The sequence below is a fragment of the Bos indicus x Bos taurus genome, chromosome 24 (genome assembly GCF_003369695.1).
Source record: "Bos indicus x Bos taurus breed Angus x Brahman F1 hybrid chromosome 24, Bos_hybrid_MaternalHap_v2.0, whole genome shotgun sequence".
NCBI lineage: Eukaryota > Metazoa > Chordata > Mammalia > Artiodactyla > Bovidae > Bos > Bos indicus x Bos taurus.
The window spans coordinates 2,542,309-2,556,902 of record NC_040099.1 but is presented as its reverse complement, the minus strand read 5'-3'; the positions used below and the strand labels follow the sequence as shown (position 1 = coordinate 2,556,902).

Genomic DNA, 14,594 nt, shown 5'->3' with positions numbered 1-14,594 from the left:
GACTCTGGGCTCCTCCCCCAGGCCAGAAGCTCTTCAGCTGCCATGTGTGCAGCAACGCCTTTTCCACCAAGGGCAGCCTGAAGGTGCACATGCGCCTGCATACCGGCGCGAAGCCCTTCAAGTGCCCGCATTGCGAGCTGCGCTTCCGCACGTCAGGGCGGAGGAAGACACACATGCAGTTCCATTACAAGCCAGACCCCAAGAAGGCCCGGAAGCCCGCGCCCCGGGCGGCGGCCGAGGGCCCACAGCCCGTGAGCGCAGCCCCCGCACCCTCCGCCGACCCCGGCGTGTTCATCATGAACAGCCCGGTGCTGACCGGGCAGCTGGACCAGAGTCTGCTGCAGCCGGGCCTGCTGGGCCAGGCCGTCCTGCCGGCTTCCGTGTCAGGTGGGCCGCGTGTGCTGGGGGCGCAGGGAGAGGCTGCAGGGCGACTGATGCGCTGTGTCCACCCAGCCAGCTCCGTCGCTGCCCTCCCTGAGATTTTCCCAGGAGGCAGTGGGAAGATGGAATTCCATCCTTCAGACATGCTGTCTTTCCGTGTCCCATTCTCTCTACCATCCTTTCTGCATTTTACCCTTCAGCTCTTTGGTCTGTTGGGCTTAAACCTGTTTGTTTCTTAGTATTCTTCAAACTTAACAGACATAATTTATTACTCCCCTTAAGCCTTATTTTTAATACACTGCAAATGTTGAATTGCTCTTGGGTCACAATAGTGTTTGAAAAGCATTACATTTTAGTCAGGTAATATTTACTAATAATATGAAATAAACATTATCTTTTGTGTACTTACAAAGAGTGAAGCAAATGTTCATATTTATTAGACGTCTTAAGTGGCTGTTTTTCTGTCTAATGACCCATGGCACAATTAAAGCCCAGTAAAATAATAGCATTGTTTTCTATCCTGGGCTTAATCAGGGTGATCTCTCTGAGCCTAGTTTCCTGATGTGTTAAAAATGGATGTTACCTATTTCACAGGGTTTGTTTTGTTACAATTAAGTCAGACACGTGGTGGTGGTGTTCAGTCGTTCAGTCGTGTCTGACTCTTTGGGACCCCACGTACTGCAGTACTCCAGGCTTCCCCGTCCTTCGCTATCTCCCAGAGTTTACTCAAACTCATGTCCATTGAGTGATGCTATCCAACCATCTCATCCTCTGTCACCCCCTTCTCCTCCTGCCCTCCATCTTTGCCATCATGTATTTATATATGTATGATATAAAGTAAACACTAGTATTTGTTAACTGGATCATACTGATATGTGTGTAAAACATATTTGGAAATCCTTGTATAGCATTGAGTTTTTTCTCTTTAGGAAGGTTTCTGGCACCAGTCATCCCTGTTGTCTCTTGCAGCTGGTGGTGACTGGACAGTGTCTTTGACGGACGGGAGCTTGGCCACCCTGGAAGGCATACAACTACAGCTGGCAGCTAACTTGGTGGGGCCCAATGTCCAGATCTCCGGGATCGATGCCTCCACTGTCAATAACATCACTCTGCAGGTAAGACGCCTGCTTGGCGTCTCTGCACTTCCAGAGTATGAGTCACACTCCACGTGACTTTTCCATTACAAGGCCCTCTGTGCTTTCAGATTGACCCGAGTGTCCTGCAGCAGACCCTACAGCAGGGCAACCTGCTTGCTCAGCAGCTGACAGCGGAGCCTGGCCTGGCCCCGCAGGGCAGCTCCCTGCAGACGCCGGAGAGCACGGTCCCGGCCAGTGTGGTCATCCAGCCCATCCCAGGCCTGTCCCTGCAGCCCACGGTGACATCTGCCAACCTGACCATAGGCCCACTTTCGGAGCAGGACTCGGTGCTGGCCACCAGCAGCAGCGGTGAGAGCTGATGCACAGCGGTCATGGCAGCTGGGCTCCAGCTTGCTGCTCACAGTCATGCACTTGATCCTAAGATGTTGTTTTCTTCTCTGTGTGAAGCTTAACAAATGCATCACGTGTCCTAAGAATGCAGTAAGCTTTTTTTTTTTAAGGATAAATGATGTTTAACCAATACACGCACAGAGATTGCATTCATAGAACTGGCTTCCTGTTTCAACATAAGAGTTTTCTCTCTTTTTTTTTTTTATCATTTTAGATGAAGGACCTAGAGATGACTGATACTGTGTTTTGAATCTTAAAGTCTTAGTTTTCCTAAAGTTTTAATAGGAGAAAGGAGAGGATTATTATTTTTTAAGCCCAGCTTTGTTCTGTTTTATAACGGTGACCAGGGACGCAAGACCTCTCTCAGGTGATGACCTCACAAGGCCTGGTCTCCACCTCCGGCGGCCCCCACGAGATCACCCTGACCATCAACAACTCGAGCCTGAGCCAGGTGTTGGCCCAGGCTGCCGGGCCCGCTGCTGCCACATCCTCGGGGCCGCCACAGGAGATCACCCTGACCATCTCTGGTGAGTCTTCAGGTTTTTAAAATCCGTTCATCTGCAGTTTAAGTAAATCTTATCTGGTTTTTTTTTTGTTTTTTTCCTGTGAGACTGAGCTTTGCATAAATCCAGTGCTTCAGGAAGTGTTTGTAATTTATCTGGGAAACTCCATTTAGTGAAAATGTTCTTGCAGTTCATATCTGATGGCAGGAATTAAACGTGGTGGTTCCCCACGGCACTTCTAGTTTGAGCCAGTTAGTTTGGTCACGTATTTTTTGTTTAGTCAAGAGCAGAAAACCGTACTTCAGAAATGCTTATCATGCTCCTTTGAGCTGAAGGAGTGTAATTGGTTTAAGTGTATACTTTTGGTACCCCAGAGCATTACAGATACCCACTCTCCTTACCTTTCAGAATTCTTCTCGGATCATGTAGAAAATAACGATAGAAAAATAGGTAAGTGGGTAGAAAACACCCTTTGGCAGCGCAGGCCCCTGGGCCGGCCCGCTGAGCCTCCGTGTCGGTCACCAGGCCTGTGATGCTCGCCGTCAGACCGCCCCCTCGTCTCGTCTGAGTTAGCTTGGAGCGCAGTTTACAGGTGTGCTTTGTCCACGTACTTCTTAGCCATGATTCTGTGTTAACTGAGCAGGTCTTAAGTTTAGCAACAACTTTTTGGACCCTTACTGTGCACCAGGTCCTATTATAGTAACTTCCACAAATATTAACTCATTTAAGTCTCATAGAAACAACCTTGTGACCTTTTAAAAAAAGTATTAAAAAAAAAAAACATCTTGCTGGGACTCATAATAGCCTCCCTGGAGATCCAGTGTGATGGCAGGAAGCACCGTGTTTTCCCTGACAGTGCTGGGGGTGTGGCGGCCGGACCCTGGGCACAGCCCCAAGAGAGGTCCGCAGAGTGTCCCCTCTGTTCCACGAGGCTTCTGCAGAAACCATTATTGGCATAGCGCAGTTACTGAGAAGGAAACCAAAAGCTTTCTCTTTTAAGAGGTGTCTATTCCTTTCAATTTGTGAGAGAAATTGGAGGAACTGTTCCTAGATGGGGCTCTTTAGTGACAAGCACTGATTTTTAGGTTCTAACATGCAGCAAAAATTAACTTTGAATTTTATCTAATCCAGCAACCTTCTGTGTGTATATATATATATGTGTGTGTGTGTGTTTGTGTGTGTATATGTATATTTGAATTTTACTGTTGGAAACAGAAGAGTTACTTTAAGAAAGCTATTTTGTTGATCAGATAAACTTTTTTGAGTAATCTCAGTTTTAGAGGTGTTTTGCTAGTCCTATACAAAAAGCACAAAATGTGGGATTCTTGCTTATGGTTCAGAAAATGTGTTTTTTTTGTTTGTGGATTGTGAATCTGTTTCTCCTATGTTTTCCTATATTGATCATTGAGTTATTTAATTGCTTTTTAATGTATTAGATGAATATAATTGTAATTTTTTCTTAATTAGCTTAAAAGGTTTATTATAGGAGAAATCTTTATTAGTTGATGAAACTGGTAAAGTTTGCCCAAACTTTTAAGGCCTAAGATTTATTTCCTGTCTCCTCATTATTGTATGTGTTGAGCACGGGCTCTGAGGGCTCCCAAGCCAGCAGTTTCTTAGCCCATTCTGAGAAATCTGGAAGAGCTTTTAATTTGTGGCCACTTACAGAGATTTTCAGTTATTTTGTAGAATGTTCTTTTTTTCCATGAGTACATGGAATTATACATGCTTGTGAATGCTAGAATACAAATATTGCTTCAGTTAAGTTGTGTAGACCTTTCAGCAATTCATAAGAAGAGAAGTAGACACTGGGTGAAGGTGAGGACTGTGGTCAGTCTCCCCAACTGTGTTACGCAGTAAGAGCGCTCCCACCTGGCGGCTCTAGTCCCGATATTCACAGAGAGCCTTGCTGAGCGGAGAGAAGAGCGGTGCCATGTGGTTTTGAGCCTTTCCCCACAGTCTCTGAGCTCAGTCTGCTCTGCTGGTGGAGCTGCGTTTTCCGCCTCGCCCCCAGCTCCACCGTTGCTCAGCCACACATGCAGGCGTGCGCCCCAGGGTGGCGCGGGGCTGCGGGCGCTGCTAGAGCCAGGTGTGGCACCCGTTTGTCTTTTTGTCCTCCGGTTTCGTATATTTGGAGAAGGCGATGGCACCCACTCCAGTGCTCTTGCCTGGAAAATCCCATGGACGGAGGAGCCTGGTGGGCTGCAGTCCATGCGGTCGCTAAGTGTCGGGCACGACTGAGCGACTTCACTTTCACTTTTCACTTTCATGCATTGGAGAAGGAAATGTCAACCCACTCCAGTGTTCTTGCCTGGAGAATCCCAGGGACAGGGGAGCCTGGTGGGCTGCCGTCTACGGGGTCGCACAGAGTCGGACACTACTGAAGCGACTTAGCAGCAGCAGTAGCAGCAATTCGTATATTTGTCTTGCTTCCCCCTGGCTCGACAATAGCTTTTTTTAAAGCAGCTTCTCTTTGCCAAGTCTTTGCAAAGCATTCAGCCTGGTTTTCACTGAGAAGGCAACAGGTTTTTGATGTTCCTGTTTCTCTGTTTGCACACTGCTTGATCATGTTATGAGATTGTGAAACTAAGGAGGCTGGTGGAAGCCGGAGTCTCCTGGTGGGAGGATGTCACGGCGTGTGCGAGCCGCCGTGCATGTCCAGGGCACTGCAGGGCAGAGAGCCTCCCACAGCAGAGCCGCCGTGGCCACGCTGCCCTCCTGTCCCTCCATCAGGCCCCCGAGGCTGCAGCTGGTCGTCCGGCATGGTGGGAAATAGTTCCAATTCGGTTTAAGTTGTATTCAACAAAGCATGTAGCCAAAAGTGCCTAAACATGGAGGAGTTAAAGTAGAGCTCTTAAGAGTTACTTAGAAACTTCACAGATTAAAGCATGTGGAGAGATACTTGCATTTAGGGCAATGCCTTTCACAGTCTTGTTTTCATTTTTTTGTATAAATGTTAAAAATGAGATAGCTTACGTTTTTAGAGGGGTGTTGTATGTTTAGCACACTTAGCAGTGTGTAAGTTAACATGTTACTTTCAGATATCACAATGTTAATTTCTGTTTAGGTCAAGATCTTATTCAACACAGTTCTAATGGAAGTAGTGAACTAAACGGAAGCATAAGACTGTCAGCACCTACAATCAATAATCAATCCACAGGTGCCACCCTGACAATAAGCAATGATCAGCTGCTCTCGCAGAGCGCAACGTTAAACTCTTCAGGTATGCAGTGAACGACCGAAAGGCTTCCTAATGTGTCAGTTGAAGGGCTGTGTGTGTCATCAGTGGAAAGGGCCACCTGTCTTTCCAGGTGACAGCTGTGTCAGCTGCCTGTTCTCATGCGTTTGGTGTAATTCCTGACGATTAGAGGCTCCTGTGTAGTTCTGGGACCCAGAACTCTCTCGAGTATTACTGACCTTTCAGGATTGTTCTGCCTTCTGCAGAGTAAAGGTAAATGGTCCTGGGCAAGCGTGCAAGGCGTTGTGTGTGTGCAAGCTGGCCCTGATGGCCCCATCACACCCAGGCTCTGAAAGGCTCTCGGGCTCCCTGCTCTGTGCTCTGCAGGGTGAGCCCTGTGCCACATTTTCCTGAGTGTAGGATGGAGCGTAGAATTATTCATAAAAGGAAGCATCTTTCTGAGGTTTTGAAGTGTCGACTTTAATAAAAAGTAAAGGTAAATGAGCGCCATCAAAATAAAAGTGCCAGAGCTTCTGTGCCCCCAGGCCCCACCTCACAGGTGACGCCCTGTTTTCTGGACCTGACAGAGCTTCCATTCCTGCCTCAGCCCTCTTGTTTGACAACCCTGTATTTTTTATTTCTTTTTGAGGGTAAGGCTTCATCTTTAGATATGTGTGGCTCTTCTCAGTACCCAGAGCCAGACTTGTTTTCCTGCTCGCTTGGAGTGCCTTTTTACCCAGTGGCGGTCCGTCCCCACAGAGCGTGATGTGTGCCGCGTGCTGAAGGCCCCTCTGAGTGGGGACGCCGGGCGAGGTGGCCACGGGCCCCTGCGTTTTGGATCCTAGAAACTGGCAGAGCACCGGTATTTACCACAGAGTCCACGTGGTGGTGCAGGGTGACAGCCGTAGTGCCACGCGGGAGAGAAGGCCGCCCTGAGCGCAGGTCACGGGGTCACTGGGCCAACCCGATCTGGGTGGCGTCCCGAGGGGAGGCGCGTCCCAGGCCAGGGAGGTTGCGGGAGCCGTGTGTGCTGCTGGCTGGCCTTGTGTGCTGGGGCGGGCGGTGAGCCGAGGGCTGCGTGTGGTCAGGGTCCACTCAGGACCCCAGGGGGCCTCCCACCCGTGCTCCCCTCAGCTGAAGGGGTGCCTGACAGCCTCATCAGCATCTCATGTCGCTGGACTGGGGTGGGTCCACAACCCGGGCTTCTGACGGTCGTTTCCACCTCTGCCCTCTGTTTTCCTGTCTCGACTCTGTCCCTCCTTCATCAGTTTGTTGTTTAATTTTGGGGAGCTAAGAGAGTTGTGTCATAGAACTGCATTCTTTCACCTATTAATTTTGAAATAAGAAACTTTTTTGTGTTCAGTTAAGGGGGGTTTTCAGTTCTGATTTTGTCTGTGATGGGTAAGATGTCTGCAGTACGTCACGTGCTGCTTAAGTTACATGGCGTGCTTGTTTCTGTGGATGCTCCCTGACGGTCGTGATTTGTGTCTGGCTGTGAAGGACCAGCTCTCACCACCTCCTGGGCTCTGATATCTGTCCCACCCCGTGGAGCGCGGCACATGAAGCGACAGGCGGCTCTGTATCTCCTATTCGCCCGAGTGCCTGCTGTCACGTCCTGGTGGTGGTCTCTGTCCCAGAACATTCAGGGTCGGACCGTCTCCACCTCTTGCTTCCCTGAGAAGCAGCCTGCTGTAGCTGGTGGGGCTGTTCGTCCCCTTGGGGGCTCTGGTGGGACCGTCCTTCTCCTTGGGGGCTCTGCTTGGTGTCTTTAATGAGTCTCGGGCCAGTCAGTGGAAAGACAAGGAGAGTCTTGGATGCTTCCATTTAAAGGGAGTGGCGTCTTGCTTGGCTTGGTGATCCCAGCATTCGCTGAGAGAGTAGTTCCTTCAAGCTGGTGATGTTCCGATCAGCGTGGAGCAGGGGGTCGGGGAAGCCTCTGCTGAGGGCTCTGCCCTGGCACCGGCGCCTCTTCAGGCCTCTGTGCTGTTGGTCAGCCCTCAGGCGTCTCGAATTGAGCGCAGCCTGCGTGGGACTGGGCGAAGCTCTGCATGCCAGGACAGCGGCCTGCGGTGTGCGGGCCCAGGACGCACACTCGGATGTTTCTGTAGAAACGGCGAGCATGCCCCTTTCTTCTGATTTAGTTTTTCTTTTGTTTAGACTAACTGTTGTAGAGCCACCTGAGAGGTTTTCTCTCTCCTTCTTTTCGATGCCCCTTTAGCTTAATTTGGTACCTTATTTAAAGAAAATTTTTTTCCAGGAGTCTAATGATATTATAAAATAAAAGATGTGTTCATAATTAAACATTTGTATCAGTTATTATAAATACAGGATTAATTTCACATAAGCACTCAATTGCACTATTAACTTAAACACTTTTGGCATCTTTGAAGAATCCTGACTGTAGGCAGAGATTCCTCAGATGTTGAACCATTCAATCCGTGGTGCCAAGCAGATGTTTTTAGCGAGATTTGCACATTCCAGTAGAGCTTGTTAAGTAAGCCGATCTTGTCTGTACCTTATTGTCAAGAGACTGTGTTCTAATGGGCAACATTTACCTTCAGTTGTTCATGCCCAGACCGAGCTTCAGGCCACACGAATAAGAGCTGAAATGGAAATGACTTGGAGATTAAACATGCCTCTTGCAGGATGAGCACCAGAATGCAGACCCTCAGTGTGACCCTGTGACAGTTACGCTGCAGGCCCGTCGTCACCGCAGGAGGAAGGTGATGCGGCAGGCGTTGGTCTTCACCCTCCGTGTGAACGGGACATGGTCAGGGCTGGTCGGCTTCCGGAGCAGTGTGGGCTCTTTGCGTCTCAGTGGGGAGATGGCTGCCACTGCCATTTAATGGTTTACACATGGTCTGAAGTGCGACCGTGAGTCAGTTTCACATCCAGAGTGAAGCTCGTGTGCTGGTTCCGCTGTGTGCCAGGCTTTGGAGGCTGTTTCTGAGTCAGTTCCAGGTTACACCCCTGGCGAATGGTTTTCCTACAGAACAGTCAGAATATGTTGTCAGTACCCTTTGGGAGGCAGGAAGTCGTTCCTGATGGAGGCCTGAATTTAGCACAGCTTTTTAAGGAATTTATCTTAAATGGGTATTACCTTTTTGTTCTTCCATTAGTCCATTTTTAAGATAATTTTGGTGAAGAAATTGAGTTCTTCTTTCAGTGATAGAAGAGATCGGTTTTTTGTTTACTAGTTGTTTGTGAGATTATTTTAGTTTTAGCCCCTGTTTCTCCTAGACTTAAGTACAGTCTGACTTAAGTACATGTCTGACTCTTTGTGACCCCATGGACCGTAGCCCACCAGGCTCGTCTGTCCATGGAATTTTCCAGGCCAGCGTACTGGAGTGGGTTGCCATTTCCTCCTCCAGGGGATCTTCCCCGCCCAGGGATGGAACCCGTGTCTCCTGCGTTGCAGGTGGATTCTTTACCCCTGAGCCGGGCTCTCTTCAGCCATATGGAGGCTCGCTGTGCTTGAGCCAGGATCATGCTTCTTGTGGGAAATCTCTTGAGTGTTACTCAGGGTTCACTCGCCGCACTGTCTGGTTGACGTGTGGACTCCAGCCCTCCTTGCAGTTGTTCGGTGTCCTCTCTGGGCCCGGGGTCAGGGTGCCCTGAGGTTAGTGACGCTGCTTCCGCTGTCTGTGCTCTCCTGGGCTGCACGTCCTGGGTCCTTCGCCTGCTCTGACAGTCAGCAGAAGGGCGGGCGTATCTTGTGGTTTTGGCTTCGTCTCGGGAGTCACGGTGATGTTCGGTATCCCGGCCGTCTGCCCCGGGGTGAGCCCTGCCGTTAGCGGTTTGCTCTTGCTTCTCTCACCCGGGGGTCTCTCCTGAGTGATGCCAATGGAGCCCCCGCTCCGCTGGCTGGGCCTGGCCAGGGGCTGCGGTCCCTGTCCACCTCGCCCTCCCATTAGACTCGCCTCTGCACGCCGTGTGTGAGCATCCAGGCATGTGGAGGGCACCGCGGCTGCAGGGTGCCGCCCCTCCGCAGATCCACACTCGCGTCCGTCCTGGCGGGGGCTGCGCGCGGGGGGGAAGGTGAGGTTTTCGGGAGCCGCGTGGTGCTTCAGAGCGGACGCACGCAGCCTCCTAATGGTTGTACTGCTTTTGAAGGTTCCAGGTCTGCGCGGCACAGTGTGCGAGTCCGGGAGTGTGGATCTGTGGAGGACGCCGGCCACAAGTAAGTAGCCTGGCCCCTGCTGTGCCTCGGAGCAGGCCCGGGGTCAGCCAGGCCCCGCGGCCACATGGTGTCCGTGCTCAGGCATTCCCAGGCAGCGGCGTGTGGCGCTCTGTGGGAGGGCCAGTCCGGGGCCCTGGCACCGTGGCTGCAGCCAGTGGGCACCGAGTCACTGTCAGACCAGTGGAAGGATGGCCTGTGTGTGTGTACACGCGCATGTGCATGTGTGTCATGCTCACACGTGTCTTGGTTGGAGCCCCCAGGATCTGGGCGCTGACCCTACGCCGAGCCGTCTCGTTTGCCAGCAGGTGCATGAGTCTCTGTTGTGTGGAGAGAAGGCCCGTCTCTGCCCCGCCTGTCCCAGTGTCCTCCTTTCTCGTTTCGTTGGCTGCAGAGGGAGCTGGAGTGCCGCACAGGATGACAGTGCTCAGGGGGTGCTGCGAGGGCTGTTTGGAGCGTCCGTGTCTCAGGCTAGGCAGGCGTGCAGGACGGTGGGGTTGTGAACGTGAGCAGAGTCGCCAGACGTCTGCTCCGGAGCAGGTCATCGCTCAGGGTCCTGGTGAGGATGGAACCCTGGAAGTTCTTGTCTGAGTTCCCTTCTGCGTTGGCCACAGGGGTGGGACCGTGGGGTCACCTTTCCGCTCTTCTTTTCCCTGCTTGTTCCTTTGTGTGACGCTGGAGGGGCAGAGTCTGTTCAGAGATACCTAGGTATTCAGGAAGGCCTTGCGGTAGCATCGGAATCTGAGAGGCGGTGGTCTTGGTGGTGCAATCTCGCGAGCCTAGGGCTGTAGATGCTGACCGTGACCGACTCCTTCCTGCGTGAGAGCTGTCTTCCCGCGCCGACACCCGTGCACTCACCGGCTTCTCCACTCATCTGCTCGCTTTGCCTCTCTTGTAGAACTTAACGCCACAGCTGGAAGCCTGCCTCCCACGACGCCGCTGTCGCCGTCTGCTGTCTCTGCGCAGAGCCTGGTCATGTCTTCGTCCGCGGTGGGGGCCGAGGCCAGCGTCACGCTGACCCTGGCAGACACCCAGGGCTTGCTGTCTGGGGGGCTGGACACCGTCACGCTCAACATCGCCTCTCAGGTGGGTGCCGCACCCCGCTGGCGGGGTCCTCCCAGGAGACGCCTTCTTTCCGAGGGAATCTGTGCAAAACGTAGCCAGTGGTTTTGCGATTAAATTTAAAAAGTAATTTTTTGATGCCAAATGGGAAATATAAGACAATCCAGACAATGCAAAAAAGCGTAAGTGATCCACCCCCTTCCCCCGACGGAACTGCAGTGAACATGTGAGTGTGTACATGGTTCTGGACCTTTCTACACACACATACGGATGCACGTTTTCTGACTTTCACAGAAACAAGCTCACGTGTGTATCGTGTAGTGTAAACTCTTCCCCCCTTGTTAATTTTACCATGACTGTTCGCATCCGTGATTTTAGCTGTGCAGACGTTTTCGTGCACGTGCAGCTTCTTGCCCTGTAGACGGGGGCTCCGAGGGGGCTTCCAGGCACCCCGGCTGTTGTCAGTGGTGTGGGAATTCCAGTATTCCTTGCCACTTAGGTTCTTAGATGACCCCTGCATTTAGGTGTGCTGGATTGAAGGTTAAGATGCTGACAAACCTTCCAGAGCCCCGTTGGGGAAATCCTGAGAAGCGGTGATTAGCTCTGGCGAGGCGTAGTTGTGAGGCAGCTGTGTGGAGTTCCGACAGGGGCCCTGCCTCTGGCCCCCACGTGCAGACAGCCTGTTGCACAGAGGCTGCCGCGGGCGGGCAGCACGGCAGAGGGTCACCTCGCTCCTGTCTGAGCCCCGCCTCCGCCTCCAGGCTCTGCGCTGGGGAGACGCGCTCCGGGCACCCCCCTCGGCCGCATGGGCTTTCTGACCCCGGAGGGGACTGGGTTCCTCCCCATCCAGACCAGTGATGCCACCTCGGCCTGCTCCTGGGTCTGTCCACACGGCAAGCTTGGCCTGACACACGGCCTTTGCTCTGTGAGGTCCCCGCCAGCAAGTCTGGCCCTCCCGAGGGGACTTGGGACACTGAAAGGCAAGGGGCTTCGTCCTGGCCCACAAGGTTGCTCAGCCACCCGGGCCCCCTGAGCAGTTGAGGAGACCCTGCTCCGCTTAGGCCCTTACAGAATGCATGTGCACTTGAGGAGTGAGAACTAGTGTGATTTCCACATCACTGTAATCAAAATACAGCGAAGAAAGGAATAGTCTGCAAGTAAGAATACAAACCCAAAGTAAGTGACTTTCAGGTGACACCCTCTTAGTGGATTCAGGTCACCACTTTTGTGAGTATCATTAATTGTCAACATTTATTGCATTAGGCAGTTGACTTTTGAATCAGGGCGTTTGCATTAAGATTACTTAAATTAGCCATTGAGACACCAGTAATAAGCTAGTAAATGACATTGTGTCCAGGACTTTTTATTGTTGTTCTTGTTGCTTTTTTTTGACTGAGCTGTGCAGCATGCCGGATCTTATTTCCCTGACCAGGGATCGAACCCCAGCCCACTATAGTGGAAGGGCAGAGTCTTAACCACTGGACCGCCAGGGAAGCCCTGGGGTTTTGTTTGTTTGTTTTTATTAAACCTTTTTTTTTTTTTTTTTGAGAGATAATTGTGGATTTGCAGTCAATTAAAAGAAATAGCACAGATCCCATGGACCCTCCCTTAACCCAGTTCCCCCAGTGTCAGCATCTTATGAAACCAGCGCACAGCACCCACCAGATATCACCGTGTTTAGTGACAGCTGGGTGGGGTCACGTCACAGCTGCTAAAGCAGTAATCCTCTCCACAGGGTCAGCAGTTCCCAGCCTTACTCACGGACCCTTCTCTCTCGGGCCCGGGGGGTGCGGGCTCACCCCAGGTCATCCTGGTGAGCCCCCCTGCACAGCCGTCGTCCGCCTGTGAGGAGATCACCTACCAGGTACAGCACACGTGTCGTCTGAAGTCTCTCAAGGTTTTCAAAGCACCTCGCTTCAGAAGGGGCGGCCTTGGAGGGTCCTGGGGAGAGCTGCCGGCCGGGGCTCGGTGCGCCTGGGGCCACGTGTCTGCTGAAGATGGGGAGAGCCGTCCGCCAGGGCTCCGTGTGCCTGGGGCCACGTGTTTGCTGAGGATGGGGAGAGCCGCCGGCCAGGGCTCCGTGCGCCTGGGGCCACGTGTCTGCTGAGGAGGGGGAGAGCCGCTGGCCAGGGCTCGGTGCGCCTGGGGCCACGTGTCTGCTGAGGATGGGGAGAGCCGCCAGCCAGGGCTCCGTGCGCCTGGGGCCACGTGTCTGCTGAGGAGGGGGAGAGCCGCTGGCCAGGGCTCGGTGCGCCTGGGGCCACGTGTCTGCTGAGGATGGGGAGAGCCGCCAGCCAGGGCTCCGTGTGCCTGGGGACACGTGTCTGCCGAGGATGAGCAGGCGCCAAGCGCAGGGATCCAGGGTGGATGCGGGGTCTCCTTCGCGCCATGATTCCGGGTCAGAAGGAGATGTAACCAAAGCTGTGAGACCTGGTTTTCAGTTTACCAGTGTCTCCTTGATTTGCCCAGTGATCAGATTGCATGTGGAGAAGGCAGTGGCACCCCACTCCAGTACTCTTGCCTGGAAAATCCCATGGACAGACAAGCCTGGTAGGCTGCAGTCCATGAGGTCGCTAAGAGTCGGACATGACTGAGCAACTTCACTTTGACTTTTCACATTCATGCATTGGAGAAGGAAATGACAACCCACTCCAATATTCTTGTCTGGAGAATCCCAGGGACAGGGGAGCCTGGTGGGCTGCTGTCTATGGGGTCGCACAGAGTCGGACACGACTGAAGCGACTTAGCAGCAGCAGGAGCAGATTACTTGTGGTCATTCCCTTGCATTTAGTTCTTTTTGTTGGATTTCCTGTGATACCTTTGCTGTTTCTTTCACGTCTTGTTATGCCTTTTCATAGGCATTTTCACGTGTGTGTACGAGACCTGTTTGTCATCTGACTAGTCTCTTTTCTTAAAATGTGTTTTTTGGAGGGGGTGGACAAAACTCTTAGTAAATGATAGTTCTAAATATAGAGAGTCTAAAAACCCCTAAAACTTTTCAGAAAAGTAAAATACCAATAATAAAGCTTTGAAATTTTTTATTTCTGAAGAATTAAATTTTATGCTTAAGCAGTTTTAGCAAATGGATTTTAAGGAAATTAGTTTTTGGTCTTTCAGTGAGACTAGGACTTCTTTCAAATAGAAATTAGATGTAATCAGCGATGGGAATTTCTCCCCATCTGGCCTCAGTAACCCGAGCCCATTTGGCTGGATTTTGGTTTGTGTCGCTGTTAACACAAGAGCACTCTCAAGTTCGGGGATGCACTCGCAGGTCTCAGGACTCGGAAGCTCTGTTGTCCTTGTGGTTATAGTAAAGGCGACAGGTACCGAGTGCTCCCATCCCGTGAGAGGAATGTTTGAGTCAGAAACATGTCCTGTGCGTTTTAGTTACTGTGTTGATAAACGAGTGTCCATGGGCCTCCAGGGCTTTTAATGGGTGTCCATCCTTAAATGTCATTTGTTTAATCAGGTAGGTTGTTTCCTGTAGTAACAGAATAGCCTTGAGTGTCATTTATTCCCAGTGCCTTTCAACCTTTTGAAAAAGACTCACGAGAGATGCATTTTGTGCGGGGATCTGAGCACAGGTGTGTCTGTCGTTTTTTTCCTTCGCTCAGACGCACGCTCCTGTGTAGACGCATGCCCACCTGACACAGGAGTCACAGGCCAATCGCTTTTCCACGGCATGTGACGTCCTTGCATCGTCAGAACTATTTGATTGATTTTTTCATCCTTTTTTTTAAAAAAAAAACCACAGCCCAGATTAGTGAGAGCAGTTGGCAGAAGCCTGCAGCGGCCGTCAGGTGTTG

At 51.6% G+C, this 14,594-nt stretch overlaps 1 protein-coding gene across 5 annotated transcripts in view; it reads left to right on the top strand.

The window, feature by feature from the left end:
* Positions 1-14,594, top strand: part of ZNF236 (zinc finger protein 236) — a 69,023-nt gene that overhangs the window by 47,320 nt on the left and 7,109 nt on the right. For 3 of the 5 annotated variants that reach the window (XM_027526182.1, XM_027526180.1, XM_027526179.1), the window contains 8 exons: positions 22-387; positions 1,351-1,496; positions 1,586-1,826; positions 2,216-2,395; positions 2,780-2,821; positions 5,439-5,594; positions 10,625-10,812; positions 12,524-12,652. In XM_027526182.1, the coding sequence (XP_027381983.1) occupies positions 22-387; positions 1,351-1,496; positions 1,586-1,826; positions 2,216-2,395; positions 2,780-2,821; positions 5,439-5,594; positions 10,625-10,812; positions 12,524-12,652 (1,448 nt within the window). Of the gene's footprint in view, positions 1-21; positions 388-1,350; positions 1,497-1,585; positions 1,827-2,215; positions 2,396-2,779; positions 2,822-5,438; positions 5,595-9,662; positions 9,730-10,624; positions 10,813-12,523; positions 12,653-14,594 lie in introns of those variants that run through there. The other 2 variants (XM_027526183.1, XM_027526181.1) reach the window with 2 other exon arrangements.